Source organism: Rhinopithecus roxellana, chromosome 12 (genome assembly GCF_007565055.1).
Source record: "Rhinopithecus roxellana isolate Shanxi Qingling chromosome 12, ASM756505v1, whole genome shotgun sequence".
NCBI lineage: Eukaryota > Metazoa > Chordata > Mammalia > Primates > Cercopithecidae > Rhinopithecus > Rhinopithecus roxellana.
The window spans coordinates 132,763,836-132,781,141 of record NC_044560.1 but is presented as its reverse complement, the minus strand read 5'-3'; the positions used below and the strand labels follow the sequence as shown (position 1 = coordinate 132,781,141).

Genomic DNA, 17,306 nt, shown 5'->3' with positions numbered 1-17,306 from the left:
GCATGCGCAAGTCTCGGTGTGCGCGTAATCGCTGCGCGTGAGATAGTGTGCGCATGCGTAAGCACGGTGCACACTCCTCGAGCGTTCCCTAGCGGTCCTGAGTAGCCATTACGTCTGTAGCCGCCTCTAGTCCTCTGAGCGCCTGAAGACCTGCGGACTGTGCGGTATTTTAAATTACAACCACTTCAATATTAATGTAAAGTTCCTTATAAGGTCATTTTCCAGCTCCTGTCTTTATTTTTTTTTTTTCCAGACTGGGTCTCGCCCTGTCACCTAGGCTGGAGTGCAGTGATGCGCTCTCGGTTATTGCTGCTTTGACCTCCCAGCTTCAAGCCATCCTCCTGCCTCAGCCTCTGGAGTAGCTGGGACTACAGGTGTGCACCACCACACCCAGCTAATTTTTTATTTTTTTGTAGAAATTGGATCTCACTGTGTTGCCCAGGCTGGTCTCGAACTTCTGGTCTCAAGTGATCATCCTGCCTTGGCCTCCCAAAGTGCTGGGATTACAGGCCTAAGCCACGCAGCCTGGCCTGTAAGTAATATTTTGACGCTGCAAGTTTGGGGGTTTCCCAAAACCACCTTTAGGCTTGATAATTCCCAGAGCTCACTAAAATGTTATACTTAGTCATGTGTATTACAGGCAAAGGACACAGATTAGAAGAGATGTATAAGGTACAGTCTGGGATGGGGAGGGTTCCAAATGTGAGGTTCCTGTGTTCCTAGGGATGTGTTACCCTTTGTCGTCCATGTGTGGCAATAAGTGCGGGGGCAGTGCTAACATAGGACTCTTACCCAGGCTTTGGTATCGAGAATTTTTATTGGGGTTTTACTACATAGGCATGCTTGATTAAACCATTGCCCATTTTGTTGAAGTCAGTCTCCAGCCTCCTACCTGATATCACATGGCTCCAAGTCCCAACTCTCTAATGATATCGTTAGTCTTTCTGTGTGGCTAGCTCTGATCCTGATGATAACCCAAAATGTGAAAGTCTGTGTTCCATTTAAAGTCAGTCAGCTATGGCTGGGTGTAGTGGCTCATGCCTGTAATCCCAGCACGTTGTGAGGCAAAGGTGGGAGGATCGCTTGAGCCCATGAGTTTGAGACCAGCCTGGGCAACATAGTGAGACCCCTGTCCCTACAAAAAAATATTAGGCAGGCATGGTGGCATGTGCACCTGTAGTCACAGCTATTTAGGAGGCTGAGGTGGGAAGATGACTTGAGCTTGGGAGGTCGACTGTGCAGTGAGCTATGATTGCATCACTGCACTCCAGCCCGGTGTGACAGAGTGAGACCCTGACTCGAAAAAAAATTCTTTGAATTTAACTGGAATCCAAATATGAGAGTTGCTGGCAACTGAACTTCAGGAGGATCCATCTAAAAATTCTGACCTATCACAGGTCATGTCTGGGAGCTGACTGGGTTGGAAATCATTCTGACTTATGCGTACCTTGGTTTGTTTCTACAGTTCTCTTGGAGAGATGGAGTGAGTTCTCCTACATGTGACATATATGCTTCAAAAGGCACATTTGTGATATTCCACAGAAGACAAAAGAAAGGACTTCTTGGCTGGGCGCGGTGGCTCAAGCCTGTAATCCCAGCACTTTGGGAGGCCGAGACGGGCGGATCACGAGGTCAGGAGATCGAGACCATCCTGGCTAACACGGTGAAACCCCGTCTCTACTAAAAAATACAAAAAACTAGCCGGGCGAGGTGGCGGGCGCCTGTAGTCTCAGCTACTCGGGAGGCTGAGGCAGGAGAATGGCGTAAACCCGGGAGGCGGAGCTTGCAGTGAGCTGAGATCCGGCCACTGCACCCCAGCCTGGGTGACAGAGCGAGACTCCGTCTCAAAAAAAAAGAAAGGACTTCTTTGGAAGGTATCTTTAAATTAGGCAGATAGCTTGATCACTGGAGGGAATTTGTAATTATGAGCTAGCCGTAAAGTCTCCAGAATTCAGCATAGCTTCCAATTTGAATGGTTATAATAATACACTGCTCATTACCTGCAAGTCAAAGAAAAGAGGCCAGAGAAACTCTCTGGAAAAACAGAAAAATCAAGTAAAAATTCTTAAACTAAGTTTTAATGCTGATTCTCCAACTACCTTATTTTATTTTTATTTTTATTTTTTTTGAGACAGAATCTCACTATGTCACCCAGGTTGGAGTGCAGTGGCACGATCTGGTCTCACTGCAGCCTCCACCTCCCAGGTCACTGCAGCTTACACTTCCTGGGCTCAAGCGATTCTCCTGCCTCAGCCTCCTGAGTAGCTGGGATTACAGGTGCCCACCACCACGCCCAGCTAATTTTTGTATTTTTAGTAGAGACAGGATTTCGCCATGTTGGCCAGGCTGGTCTCAAAACTCCTGGCCTCAAGTGATCTGCCCTGCCTCAGCCTCCCAAAGTGCTGGAGGCCGGGCGCGGTGGTCATGCCTGTGATCTCAGCACTTTGGGAGGCAGAGGAGGGTGGATCACGAGGTCAGGAGATTGAGACCATCCTGGCCAACATGATGAAACCCCATCTCTACTAAAATACACAATTAGCTGGGTGTGGTGGTGCACGCCTGTAGTTCCAGCTACTTGGGAGGCTGAGGCACAAAAATCGCTTGAACCCAGGAGGCGGAGCTTGCAGTGAGCTGAGATCGTGCCACTGCAGTCCAGCCTGGCGACAAAGCAAAACTCCATCTCAAAACAAAGCAAAACAAAACCAAAAACCAAAAACCAAAATAAAGTGCTAGGATTACAGGCGTGAGCCACCACACCTGGCCGCCAAAACACAATTTTTGATAATTAGTCCCAAATAAATTCCAACCACAGCCTTTCCATCTCAACTGAAGGCAACTCAATCCTTCTAGTTGTTCCAAATGAAAAACTCTTGGAGTCATTTGTTCTGTCTCTCTTTTTTTTTTTTTTTTGGTGCATGTGCAGAGTCTCACCCTGTCACCCAGGCTGGAGTGCAATGGCACCATCTCAGCTCACTGCAACCTCTGCCTCCTGGGTTCAAGTGATTCCCCTGCCTCAGCCTCCCAAGTGGCTTGGACTACAGGCACACACCACCACGCCCGGCTAATTTTTTGTATCTTTAGTAGAGATGGGGTTTCACCGTGTTGGCCAGGCTGGTCTCGAATTCCTGACCTCATGATCCACCTGCCTTGGCCTCCCAAAGTGCTAGGATTACAAGCGTGAGCCACCACGCCTGGCAACATTCTCAAATACGACGTTCAATCTGTCAGCAAATTTTGTTGGGTCAGCTTTCGCAACATAATGGGAATCTGTTGTTCACTCTTTACACTTCCTCTGCACCCATCCTGCTGAACCACCACCATCTCTTCCCCAGATTATTACAATAGCCTCCTACTGGTCTCTCTGCTTCTACTTTGCCCCCTACAATCTATTTTTAATAAAATATCCAGAATGGTTATTATTATTTTTCTGAGATGGAGTCTCGCTCTATTGCCCAGGCTGGAGTGCAGTGGTGTGATCTCGGCTCACTGCAACCTCTGCCTCCCGGGTTCAAGTGATTCTCCTGCCTCAGCCTCCTGAGTAGCTGGGATTACAGGCGCCCGCCACCATGCTGGCTAATTTTTGTACTTTTAGTAGAGACGGCATTTCGCCATGTTGACCAGGCTGGTCTCGAACTCCTGACCTCAAGTAATCCACCCACCTCAGCCTCTCAAAGTGCTGGGATTACAGGCGTGAATCACTGCACCCAGCCCACAATGATTATTTTAAAATGCAAGTCAGACAGCTCACTCTTCGACTCAAAACCTCCTTCAGAATAACTTCATTTCCCTCAGAATAAAAGCCAAAATCCCAACAATAGTCCATAAGGCACCATTCCAATACCAGCTCAGGCCAACTTGCTACTTCTCTGACTTCATCCCCATTCCTTTCCCCTTGCTTGCTCTGCTCCAAGCCAAGGTGACTTCCTCACTACTTCTCAAATACCTCAGAAAACTCCTGCCTTAAACAGTGACTGTTTAGTTTGCCTGGAATACATATAACTTGTAATAATATATGACATAAATAACATGTATTATATACAATGTCATATAAAATATATTCTATATTTATAATACAAAATAATTTATTATGCCTATTTCCTCTATTTGAATGGAACCTGAGTTCCACAGGGCAGGGAATTATAAAAATTTACCATTTTAAGCCAGGCGTGGTGGCTCGGTCTGTAATCCTAGCACTTTGGGAAGCTGAGACGGGTGGATTGCTTGAGGCCAAGAGTTCAAGATCAGCCTGGGCGACATGGTGAAAACCCATCTCTACAAAAAATACAAAAATTAGCCAGGCATGGTTGTAGGTGCCTGTAGTCCCTGCTACTCAGGAGGCTGAGGTGGGAGAATCACCTGAGCCTGGGAGGTTGAGGCTGCAGTGAGCCATGATTATACCACTGCATTCCAGCCTGGGTGACAGAGGTGACATACTGTCTCAAACAAACAAACAAACAAACAACCAAACAAGCAAAAAAAAAATTTTAAAGAGATAGCATTCTTTATTTGAAGGCTGAGAGAGATTTTCTCCTGACAACACTTCTGACACCAAATATGTGTGGGATTTTCCATAACGATTCTCCAAAACAAACTGAGTGTCCCACAGTTCCATTCTGATACCAACTATCTGCAGTTAGTGCAGACCCCACAGGTCCCATAAGACTATGCCCACTTCAGATGCCAGTCACAAATGGAGTTATGTAGGCTACCCACACTTCTACCCAGCCAAGTACAAATTCAGGAGTTCCCATGACCCCGCACCTCAGGTTTGATAATTTGCTAGAACTCACACAACTTAGCAAAGTGCTGTATTTACTAGTACAGCTTATTTATTTCGAGACAGAGTCTCACTCTGGCCACCCAGGCTTGAGTGCAGTGGTTCCATCTTGGCTCAATGCAACCTCCACCTCCTGCGTTCAAGTGATTCTTGTGCCTCAGTCACCTGAGTAGCTGGGATTACAGCTGTTTTCCACCATGCCAGGCTAATTTGTGTATTTTTTAGTAGAGATGGGGTTTTGCTATGCTGGCTAGGCTGGTCTTGAACTCCTGTCCTCAAGTGATCCACCCTTCTTGGCCTCCCAAACTGCTGGGATTACAGGTGTGAGCCACTGCACCCAGCCAGTACTAGTTTATGATAAAGGATACAACTCAGAGCCACGTAGAAGAGATGTACAGGGTAAAGGGTGGGTGTGGGGGGCACGTAGAGCTTCCATGCCCTCTCTTGGTAGGGTTCTCCTAGCACCTTGATGTGTTCAATCTGGAAACTCTCAAAATCCTGCTCTTTAGGGACTTTATGGAGGTTTACTTACATAGGCATCATTGATAAATCACTTACCAATGGTAATTGACTCAATCTCTAGCCCCTCGCTCCTCTCCCCTTACCAGGAGGTTGGGGATGGGGCTGAGAGTTCCAAGCTTCCAGTGAAGCCTTGGTCTTTCTAGTGACTAGCCTCCACTGTGAAGCTATCTAAGGGCCACCAAGCGTCACCTCATTAGAGCAAAAGATGCTCCTAACACACTATCACTCAGTTGATTCTAAGGGTTTTAGGAGTTCTGTGCCAGGAACCAGAGAGAAAGACCAAACACTGTATCTTTCTTATTATGGCACAAAGGCTATTTTTACTTTGAGGATCAATGATTTTCATCTGGTGTTTGCTCCTTTTGGAGCAAACCAGTGACCCATCCATTGCATGAGAAATGGAGGTATTTTTTTGCTTTCCTTGCAGAAAACAATATGTATGGGTAGATCTTGGTGACAGGAGGAGGTAGGAGTATCTAGTCATTGTAGTTAGCTGACAGAGAACCACCTCCTTCTTTCCTTTTTTGTGTGTTCTGTCCAATCCCTGAAGAAAACAGAACCTTACCCACCATCCTAGTTGTATTCACTTCAGAGCTGGTGTCCAATGCCCATTTATTGGAAGGTCTTCCCACATTCAGCATCTGCAGGTGGCCATTTCTCCAGAAGCAGTTGAGTCTGGATCTCAGATATGAGGTCATATGTTTAGGTTTGCATAAAGAAACAATTAAGTTTCAATGTATATTTAATTCAAATTCAGTTGGAATGTGTATTTAGCTATTCTTTTTTTTTTTGAGACGGAGTCTCGCTCTGTCACCCAGGCTGGGGTGCAGTGGCCGGATCTCAGCTCACTGCAAGCTCCGCCTCCTGGGTTTACGCCATTCTCCTGCCTCAGCCTCCCGAGTAGCTGGGACTACAGGCGCCCGCCACCTTGCCCGGCTAGGTTTTTTGTATTTTTTTAGTGGAGACGGGGTTTCACCGTGTTAGCCAGGATGGTCTCGATCTCCTGACCTCATGATCCGCCTGTCTCGGCCTCCCAAAGTGCTGGGATTACAGGCTTGAGCCACCGCGCCCGGCGTATTTAGCTATTCTAAGGATGTGCGTTGGTCCAAGAACTCTAGATTCTTATGTGCTGCCCCTCACAAATCCCAAAACTTTGGATGTTTAACCTCTGTAAGATGTCACCACTTGTAAGGATGTAGAATGGCTGGGTGTGGTGGCTCACACCTGTAATCCCAGCAATTTGGGAAGCCAAGGGTGGCAGATCAGTTGAGGTCAGGAGTTTGAAACCAGCCTAGCCAACATGGCAAAACCCCATTTCTACTAAAAATACAAAAATTACCTGGGCATGGTGGTGCACGCCTATAGTCCCTACTACTTGGAAGGCCAAGGCAGGAGAATCACTTGATACCTGGGAGGTGGAGGTTGCAGTGAGCCGAGATCACACCACTGCACTCCAGCCTGGTGACAGAGCAAGACTCTGTCTCAAAAAAAAAAAAAAAGAAAAGAAATGAGGTGAGCTGACTTTGAGGTTGATGTAGTTACATAATGAATAAAACACCCAGAAGCACTCTGAAAAAGAAGTGTAATAAAAGGCTTTAGCATTACCAGATTTAGAACTAGTTAGAAAATCTAAAACACAGTTTTTGTACGAAAAGGCATCTTAAAACAATTAGTGGGGCTGGGCATGGTGCCCAGCACTTTGGGAGGCTGAGGCAGGTGGATCGCCTGAGGTCAGGAGTTTGAGACCAACCTGGCCAACATAGTGAAACCCTCTCTACTAAAAATACAAAAAATTAGCTGGGTGTGGTGGTGTGTGCCAGTAATCCCAGCAACTCGGGAGGCTGAGGTAGGAGAATCACTTGAACCCAGGAGGTGGAGGCTGCAGTGAGCTGAGATCCTGCCACTGTACTCCAGCCTGGTTGACAGAGCAAGATTACATCTGAAAAAAAAACAAAAAACAATCAGAGGGGAAAAGGTGGACTACTCAGTAACTGTTATTAGGGCAACCAGGAAGTCATCTAAAAAAAAATTGGATCCTTGCTGCTGTCTCCCATCTTCTGTCCTGCCTGGATGTTCAAGGGTACAATGACAGAGCTGTGGACTGCAGGAAGATGGCTTGCTTCTCTTCCAGTGTGATTTGGATCATGGGCATTTTGTAGCCTTTGAACTGGCATTAATTGCCAGGTTGGGCCATCAGGAACTTGCACGTCCATCCTGGCCTTCAGAAATGACAGCATTTGGCCCCAGGAGGAGCCTGCGATTCGGCCTTGGTCTTCCCAGCGTGTGCCGCCCATGGGGATATGGGACAGTAAGGAGCTAAGCAGAACCTGCTGCCTGAATAGGGGAACCTGCATGCTGGGGTCCTTTTGTGCCTGCCCCCCGTCCTTCTATGGACGGAACTGTGAGCATGATGTGTGCAAAGAGAACTGTGGGTCTGTGCTCCACGATATCTGGCTGCCCAAGAAGCGTTCCCTGTGTAAATGTTGGCAGGACCAGCTCTGCTGCTTTCCTCAGGCATTTTACCTGGCTGTGGTGGCCTCATGATGGATGAGCATCTCATGGCTTCCAGGACTCCAGAACTACCACCTTCTGCATGTACCACTTTAATGCTTGCTGGCATCTGCCTTTCTATACAAAGTTACTATTAATCGACATTGACCTATTTCCAGAAATACAATTTTAGATATCATGCAAATTTCATGACCAGTAAAAGCTGCTGCTACAATGTCCTAACTGAAGGATGATCATTTGTTAGGTGCCTTAAAATAATGAATACATTTCCAAAATGGTCTCTAACATTTCCTTATAGTACCAACTACTTCTTACCTCTTTGCCCTGCCCTCTCCCAAAAAACTACTTTTTTCAAAAGAAAGTCAGCCATATGGCCGGGTGTGGTGGCTCATGCCTGTAATCCCAGCACTTTGGGAGGCCAAGGCGGGTGGATCACCTGAGGTCGCGAGTTCGAGACCAGCCTGACCAACATGGAGAACCCGTCTCTACTAAAAATACAAAATTAGCCAGGTGTGGTGGCGCATGCCTGTAATCCCAGCTACTCGGGAGGCTGAGGCAGGAGAATCGCTTGAACCCGGGAGGCAGCGGTTGCGGTGAGCTGAGATCGCGCCGCTGCACTGCAGCCTGGGAAACAGGAGTGAAACTCCGTCTCAACAATAATGACAACAACAACAACAACAACAAAAGTCAGCCATATCTCCATTGTGCCCAAGTCCAGTGTTTCTTTTTGTTTCTTTTTTTGAGATGGAGTCTGCTCTGTCACCCAGGCTGGAGTGCAGTGGCACAATCTCAGCTGAAGGAATGGAAATCCGTCTGCATGTGTGCAGGGAGACTGGGTAAGAAAGAGGAAGCAAATGGGAGAGAGAGGTTGGAAAACATAAAATAGGTTATTTGATTGGTGATTAGGTGGGTGTAGAGAAGCAAGTTAAAAGACTAAATGGAAGGACAAGTTTCCATCATCTATAGAAAGATACATAAGACAAGGACTCCCCTTTTTTTTCTCAAAGGCATTGTAAAAAGAATGAAGTCTTTTTAGAAAAAAAATTTTACCTCAATGTCCCCAACAAGATTGCTTAATAAATTATGTTTCCTCCAAGCTATATAATTATTTTAACTGTTGTAGAAGAGAAAATGTTCACAATGTATTTAGTTGTAAACCAAGTGATAAAACCACATATTGTAGAGCTCATTTTAAAAATACTTTGTATGTATGTGTATGCACAGTAAAAATGGAAAATATATTGAAAAAAAATTGATCCTTATATTGTACCTGAGAATAAATTTCAAATGATTCAAAGATTCAAATATGAACAATGAACCCCCCCCCCCCCCGCCCACACACACCCAAGAGTACCTTAGGATTCAAAATACTGCAGGTTTATTTATTTATTTATTTTTGAGACAGGATCTCACTTTGTCACCCATGTTGGAGCCTGCTGGGCTCAAGTGATACTTCCACCTCAGCCCCCAGAGTAGATGGGATTAGAGGCGTGTGCCACTACGCCAGGCTAATTTTTCATATTTTTCATAGAGACAGGGTTTCACTATGTTGCCCAGGCTGGTCTTGAACTCCTAAGCTCAAGTGGTCTGCCTGCCTCAGCCTCCCAAAGTGCTGGGATTAGCGGTGTGAGCCACTGTGCCCGGCCTCCTGCCTCCTGCAAATTTAAAGGAAAATAGGCAACAAAAATTACCATGGCCAAAGGCTTTCCAAAAAGCCAAAACCTAATGTTCAAACTGTGAAAAGATATTAGTAACTCATATCCCAAGCTATTATCATACCTCATATCACTAACATGAGTATCATAAATAGTTACTGGATTCAACGAAGAAAGTACAAAATTACCTGGGAGGGGAGTGGATAAAGAATATGAACAAGGCGCAGTGGCTCACACCTATAATCCCAGAACTTTGGGAGGCCGAGGAGGGAGGATCATCTGAGGTCAGGAGTTGGAGACCATCCTGGTCAACATGGTGAAACCCCGTCTCCACTAAAAATACAAAATGAGCCAGGTGAGGTGGCATGTGCCTGTAATCCCAGCTATTTGGGAAGCCAAGGCACAAGAATCGCTTGAACCTGGGAGGCAGAAGTTGCAGTGAGCCGAGGTGGTACCACTGCACTCCAGCCTGGGCGAGAGAGCGAGGCTTTGCCTCAAAAAAAAAAAAAAAAAAAAAGACTATGAGCAGAGAGTTTATGGAAAAGGGAATTTATATGACTTTTAAAATTAACTGGCTGGGTGTGGTGGCTCACCCCTATAATCCCAGCACTTTGGCAGGCCGAGGTGGGTGGATCACCTCAGGTCAGGAGTTCAAAACCAGCCCGGCCAGCATGGTAAAACCCCATCTCTACTAAAACTACAAAAATTAGCCAGGCATGTTGGTGCATGCTTGTAATTCCAGTTCTTGGGAGGCTGAGGCAGGAGAATCCCTTGAGCCTGGGAGATGGAGGTTGCAGTGAGCCGAGATCACACCATTGCACTCCAGCCTGGACAACAAGAGCGAAACTCCCATATCAAAAAAAAAAAAAAGGTATTTAAGTTTGCTCATAATAAAAGCAAATTAAAACTGATATACCAGTTTTTCAACTATCAGTTTTGCAAAAGCCAGGTATTGATGGTTTAGTGTGTTGGCTAGGCTATAACATCCATGATCATTAACTGCTGGTGGGAGTGCAAAGCAGGACACATATAGAATGTTGTATAGCAATATCCATAAAATCTCAAAGGAGTACCTTTGGCCCAGAATTCTCATTTCTGGGGAATCAGCCTACAGATATTACATGTAAAAAGGAATCTAGGTAGCTATTGATTATAAGACACATCATTAGGGTTGGGCGCGGTGGCTCACACCTGGAATCCCTGCACTTTGGGAGGCTGAGGCGGGTGGTGGATCACGAGGTCAAGAGATCAAGACCATCCTGGCCAACATGGTGGAAGCCCGTCTCTACTAAAAATACAAAAATTGGCTGGGTGTGGTGGTGGCCACCTGTAGTCCCAGCTACTTGGGAGGCTGAGGCAGGAGAATCACTTGAACCTGGGAAGCAGAGGTTGCAGTGAGCCGAGATCGCACCACTGCACTACAGCCTGGCGACAGAGCAAGACTCCATCTCAAAAAAAAAAAAAAAAAAAAAAAAATTAGTTTCATGAAAACCTAAGGAAAAAACGATCTATTACAGCATCAAATGTAAGATGCACCCACATTTCAGAGATGTTCAAATATGAAGTGAATTTTGAATTGAAGCAATACTATATTTGTGCACATGTCACATGATATACAAGATGAACTACTCTAGCAATTTTTTATTCTGCCCAAAGAAATAGATGGGCAACAACCTAAGTGTTCGTCAATATATTCCTGGTTAAGTAAATTTCAACATAACCTCAGAATGGAATAAAATGCCACTTTAAAAAATAATGAGGAAATACAGTGGTTTGGAAGGGTCAACATATGTTCTTAATGAGAGATCAATGTATAAACCAGTAAGTATAATATGCTGACTTCTGTGAATAAATAAAACAAGTAAACCCAGATTTATATATGCCTGTGTACACGTAAGGAAACTAGAAGGGCAGAAGGGAAACTGTGGCTATTAGAGGTCATGGTTGGTACTGGATGGAGGAAAACAAGAATGGAAGGCTTTTCACTGTATATTTTATACATTTTTTGGCTTGTGAATGATTTTTTTAATACCAAAAAACTTTAAAGATTAAAAATTGAAAGAAAAAAGTCCAGAAATTTGTTGTTCTTGAAAACATGATTTATCACATAATATGTACATTTACTTTGCTTGTCACTTGAAATGTCTAAGAAAACACAAAATCAATCTTAAACTAGAAACTTCTATTGAATATTACATGAAGAGAGCACATATTCCGACAATTTCAAGTTCTTTTCATAGCCTTCTAGTCCCAATAACTCAGCGTTAACGTCTTATTCTGTTCAGCACTATCTGATAATTTCTTTCATCCTCATGGGCTCTAGTATTGGTGATTTTTCATCAAGTCTCAATTTTATAAAACCATCCTTTACTTTGTAATAAAGCAATGTTGAGAGACATTTTCCATAATGCAGGGGGAAAAAATGTAGATCAATCACAAACTCAAAGAATGTTACAGTTATAATGCTTTGGACATTTTTTTCTACTTCTTCTGTGATGCTTTTTCAAGATAAGCTTCCCCCTCCCCCCCTTTTTCCCCTCCACCTGTGCACTGTTTTATCGCGATATACTCTTGACTTCTGAAAATCAAGTTGCAGGATTGGTATAACTGGAATGCAGAAGTTCTCTTGAAGTAGTGTCACCACATAGCTATTCTCTATTGATAAACTTATCACAACCAAGTTCTTCTATCAGAGGGTTGATAACTTCAGATGCAGTCAGAGCTATCGTAAAGGTTAAAATATCGAGGTCCACCCTGTGAGGATTTCGCTGATATTCGGCATCAAACGCTGCTTCCCTTGCTCTGCAGGCTTCCACGAATCGCCTGCGGCGTTCTTCAAGCTCTTGTATTCTGCCGGGAGCAATCGGGTAATTTTCCAGATAGTGGCGGAGAAACTGCTGGTAATTGATTCCTAAAACGCTAAGTGGGTGGCGGAGACGGAGATAGGGCAACGCAGCCAGGCCTCCGTTCCCGTGCCTGGACCTGGGCCTGCCCTCGGGACCCTCTTCGTCCACTGGCTCCCCCAGCAAGCGGGCGACTTCCGCCATCCGGGCTTCCCTGGCCGCCGCCGCCGCCGGGCTTTCCCTGCCCGCCGCGGCTGCCCTGGCCACCGCCGCTGCTGCCACCGGGGCTCCCCTGGCTGCCACCGCCGGGGCTCCCCTGGCTGCCGCCATCCGACCTTCCCTGGCCGCCGGCATCGGGCCTCCCCTGGCCGCCGCCATCGCGCCTTCCCCGGCCTCCTCAGGCTGTGCCGGGGCCGGCTCCCGCCTCCCGCGGCCTACCTCCGCCTGCGGGACGTCTCTGTCACCATTCGCCGCGCCTGTCTGCGGGACACTGCTGTCTGCGGGCAGCTTGGACATCTTAGACCGTGGGGTCAACTCGGCTGCTCCCAAAGAAATTGGAATAACGGGACAGCGCGATGCCCGGTGGACGCCCCAGTGCGCGTGCGTGAGCGCTGTGCGCGCTATAAATGCTGTGTGCGTAACCCGGCGCGAGAGCGTAGATTCTACCGCAAACCTTGGGAGCAGTGCGCATGCGTACTTTCCCGGCGCCCGCCGTTCTGCAGATGCCCCCTCGAGGCCGGGAAGCGCCAACGCATCTGAAACAACCCAACGACGAAGGGCGGGGCCATATTGGCCATTTCAACCAGTTTGATGTTTATGAGAAATGCTTACAAGATCGCTTCTTATAGGCGTTCTCAAGGTTCTGTCCTAGGGTGTTTCTCTTTGTTCTCCAGTAGATTATATGCCACCTCTATTATATATCAAGATATTTTAGATTCATGGTCTTTTCTGGATTTTTAATTTTTTTTTCATTCATTCCTTTGCCTATCTTCACCCATACGGATCGATTATAAAGCTACTAAAGCTTTATAATTATAGTCTTTTCTTGTTATCTTTAACATTGCATTAACTACTTTGGACATTTGTTTTTCAAATCTTATTTGTGCAATATAACATGCAGAAAAGTAAACAAAACATAAATATACAGTTGAATGATTTATCACAAAGTGAACATCCATTTAACTACCATACAGGCCAAGAAATGGAATATTTCCAGTATCCCAGAACCCTTCCTCTTCTTCTTATCACTATCCTTTTCTTTCTACCCAGAAGTAACTACTACCCTGATACTTACGGTAAAAACTTTCTTGTTTTTCTTTTCATTTTACCACCTAAGGGTGCATTCTTAATGCTGTAGTTTAGTTTGGTCTGTATCATGAATTTTTTTTTTTTTTTTTTTTTTTTTTTTTTTTTTGAGACGGAGTCTCGCTCTGTCGCCTAGGCTGGAGTGCAGTGGCCAGATCTCAGCTCACTGCAAGCTCCGCCTCCCGGGTTTACGCCATTCTCCTGCCTCAGCCTCCCAAGTAGCTGGGACTACAGGCGCCCGCCACCTCGCCCAGCTAGTTTTTTTTTTTGTATTTTTTAGTAGAGACGGGGTTTCACCGTGTTAGCCAGGATGGTCTCGATCTCCTGACCTCGTGATCCACCCGTCTCGGCCTCCCAAAGTGCTGGGATTACACGAGTGAGCCACCGCGCCCGGCCTGTATCATAAATTTTATGTGTGTGAGAAACACACTCACCTGTCCAAACCCGAAGAATGGATTTAGAGGCACGAAGAACAGTGGAAGTGAGACTTTTAATAAAGATCTTGCAAGATCAGCTGTTTGGTAGGCAGGCCCACCCAGAGCAGTCACAACAGGTAATTTATCTCCTAGTATGCAAGTCCCTCCCCCGGTTCCTAATTGGTCAAGTACTATGGGGTTACAATCTTCCCGGACTTCACCTAGGTTTCATTATCCCCTTTATAAGGTTATACCCCATCCCCTTACACGTTTAAGTTTCGATTTCCCAATAATAAAAATTCCTTCCTTTTTTTTTTTTTTTTTTTTTTAAGATGGAGTCTCGCTCTATAGCCAGGCTGGAGTGCAGTGGCGTGATCTCGGCTCACTGCAACTTTTGCCTCCTGGGTTCGAGGGATTCTCCTGCCTCAGTCTCCCTAGTAGCTGTGACTACAGGCGTGGGCCACCAAGCTCAGCTAATTTTTGTATTTTTAGTAGAGACAAGGTTTCACCATGTTGGCCAGGATGGTCTCAATCTCTTGACTTCATGATCCACCTGCCTCGGCCTCCCAAAGTGCTGGGATTACAGGCTTGAGCCACCGCGGCGCCGGCCACTCTCTTCCCTCTTATGGACTGACCCCGCCTCTACATTCTATTCCCTTATTGTGACCTTCTAGGTGCATGAGCCCTGCAATTTGTTACATTTGCAGGCTAGCTGCCAGTACTTAGATTTATCATGCCTCAAAAATGAACCATTTAAAATGTTTTCTCACATATACTCTTGTATCTGGTTTTTTGCACATAACATTATTATTATTATTATTATTATTATTATTTATTTTTTTTTTTTGAGGCAGAGTCTCGCTCTGTCGCCCGGACTGGAGTGCAGTGGCCGGATCTCAGCTCACTGCAAGCTCCGCCTCCTGGGTTTACACCAGTCTCCTGCCTCAGCCTCCCGAGTAGCTGGGACTACAGGCGCCCGCCACCTCGCCCGGCTAGTTTTTTGTATTTTTTAGTAGAGACGGGGTTTCACCGTGTTAGCCAGGATGGTCTCGATCTCCTGACCTCGTGATCCGCCCGTCTCGGCCTCCCAAAGTGCTGGGATTACAGGCTTGAGCCACCGCGCCGAGCCTATAACATTATTTTTATGAGATTCACCCATTCACATTTTCTCTTTCTCTCTCCTTCTTTCCTTCTCTCTCTCGCTCTTTCTCTCTTTCTTTCATCTCATTCTGTTACCCAGACTGGAGTGCAGTGGCACAATCACAGCTCACTGCAGCCTCAACCTTCTGAGTTCAAGTGATCCTCCCACTTCAGCCTCCTGAGTACCTGGGACTACAGGTGTGCACCACCACACCCTGCTAATTTTTAATTTTTTTGTAGAGACAGGGTCTCCTTATGTTGCCCAGGCTGGTCTCAAACTCCTGGGCTCAAATGACCCACCCACCTCAGCCTCCCAAAGTGCTGGGATTATAGTCATGAGCCACTGTGCTGGGCCTGCAGCCTACATTTTCATTATGGTTTTTGAATATTTTATTTTCTTGATAGTTACTATATTCATTATCATTCTTTTGTTTTGTTTTGTTTTTTGTTTTTTGTTTTTTTTTTTTTTTTTTTTTTTTTTTTTTTTTTTGAGACGGAGTCTTGCTCTGTCGCCGGGGCTGGAGTGCAGTGGCCGGATCTCAGCTCACTGCAAGCTCCGCCTCCCGGGTTTACGCCATTCTCCTGCCTCAGCCTCCCGAGTAGCTGGGACTACAGGCGCCCGCCACCTCGCCCGGCTAGTTTTTTTTTGTATTTTTTAGTAGAGACGGGGTTTCACCGTGTTAGCCAGGATGGTCTCGATCTCCTGACCTCGTGATCCGCCCGTCTCGGCCTCCCAAAGTGCTGGGATTACAGGCTTGAGCCACCGCGCCCGGCCTTGTTTTGTTTTTTGAATAAGTCTCACTCTGTTGCCCAAGCTGAAGTGTAGTGGCGTGATCTCGGCTCACTGCAACCTCTGCCACCCGGGTTCCAGTGATTCTCCTCCCTCAGCCTCCTGAGTAGCTGGGATTACAGGCGTGCGCCACCAGGTCCAGCTAATTTTTGTATTTTTAGTAGAGACAGGGTTTTATTACGTTGTTCAGGCTGGTCTTGAACTCCTGACCTTGTGATCCGCCTGCCTTTGGCCTCCCAGAGTGCTGAGATTACAGGCATGAACCACCGTGCCCGGCTTATTAGCATTCTTTTATGGGTCTCATAATATTGAAATATGCATTTTATATACTGGCTCTCCAATGACTTTCTCTTTGTTCTGATTAATGTGAACAAACAAAATAATTTGCTTTGATTTTGCTGGTGGTGGTCCCTGTCATGATGCCATGATTCATGACCATCAACAAATGACTTAAGTGACTTGTCGTTCGCTGCTCTATCAGAAGTAGCTATTCTGAGGCAGTAAGTTCTCATCCACAGAACACAAGACTGCATTTTAGGCCGGGCGCGGTGGCTCAAGCCTGTAATCCCAGCACTTTGGGAGGCCGAGACAGGCGGATCACGAGGTCAGGAGATCGAGACCATCCTGGCTAACACGGTGATACCCCGTCTCTACTAAAAATACAAAAAACTAGCCGGGCGAGGTGGCGGCAGCCTGTAGTCCCAGCTACTCGGGAGGCTGAGGCAGGAGAATGGCGTAAACCCAGGAGGCGGAGCTTGCAGTGAGCTGAGATCCGGCCACTGCACTCCAGCCCGGGAGACAGAGCGAGACTCCGTTTCAAAAAAAAAAAAAAAAATGCATTTTCATTTTCCTGGTCCAAACACCAAATTAATAAAACGCAACAGCTAGACTACTTGCTGCTTCCCACTAGCATCTCTGCAATCACTAAGTGTGCGGCTCCTTTAAGGCAGCCCCCAGGCTAGGCTGGAGACACATCTATTGTCCTCACCTGCAGGCTGCCTGGAGAGTCACAAATATTTAACAAAAGAAGTTGCAGACTTAGGTAATAACATATATTATCACAGGAAGAAGTGGAAATCATAGTAATTTGCTGTAATCCTACAGAAGCAGATATAATCTTGTTCTCCAGACTAAGAATCACCTTACAGCAGAAGCTGAAAGGCCCTCTGATTTTCCAAGAATAGAAATGGCTCTAAGTAAAATGATGATTTATTAGACAGAAGTGATATAAAAATGGTTCCAGGAAAATGAAGTGAACTAAAATAAGAAACTACAAACAGAGGAAGGCAGAAAAACTTGGTGATAATGTGAGGGGATACAAACAAAAATGTGAGAAGTAGTCCAGGT

The 17,306-nt window shown here is 46.0% G+C and overlaps 1 protein-coding gene and 1 pseudogene across 1 annotated transcript; one reads left to right on the top strand and one right to left on the bottom strand.

The window, feature by feature from the left end:
* The first annotated feature begins 2 nt into the window (after positions 1-2).
* On the top strand, positions 3-7,947 carry LOC104676189 (annotated as a pseudogene).
* Positions 7,948-11,442: 3,495 nt separating this feature from the next.
* Positions 11,443-13,071, bottom strand: EID2 (EP300 interacting inhibitor of differentiation 2). Its single transcript, XM_010380896.1, has one exon. It carries the CDS (start codon positions 12,822-12,824, stop codon positions 12,114-12,116), a length of 711 nt encoding a protein of 236 aa, XP_010379198.1. The 5' UTR covers positions 12,825-13,071; the 3' UTR covers positions 11,443-12,113.
* Positions 13,072-17,306: the final 4,235 nt, after the last annotated feature.

What these genes read in the sequence shown, in the direction of transcription:
- EID2 (XM_010380896.1), bottom strand. Translation starts at nt 12,824, where the DNA reads ATGTCCAAGCTGCCCGCAGACAGCAGTGTCCCGCAGACAGGCGCGGCG.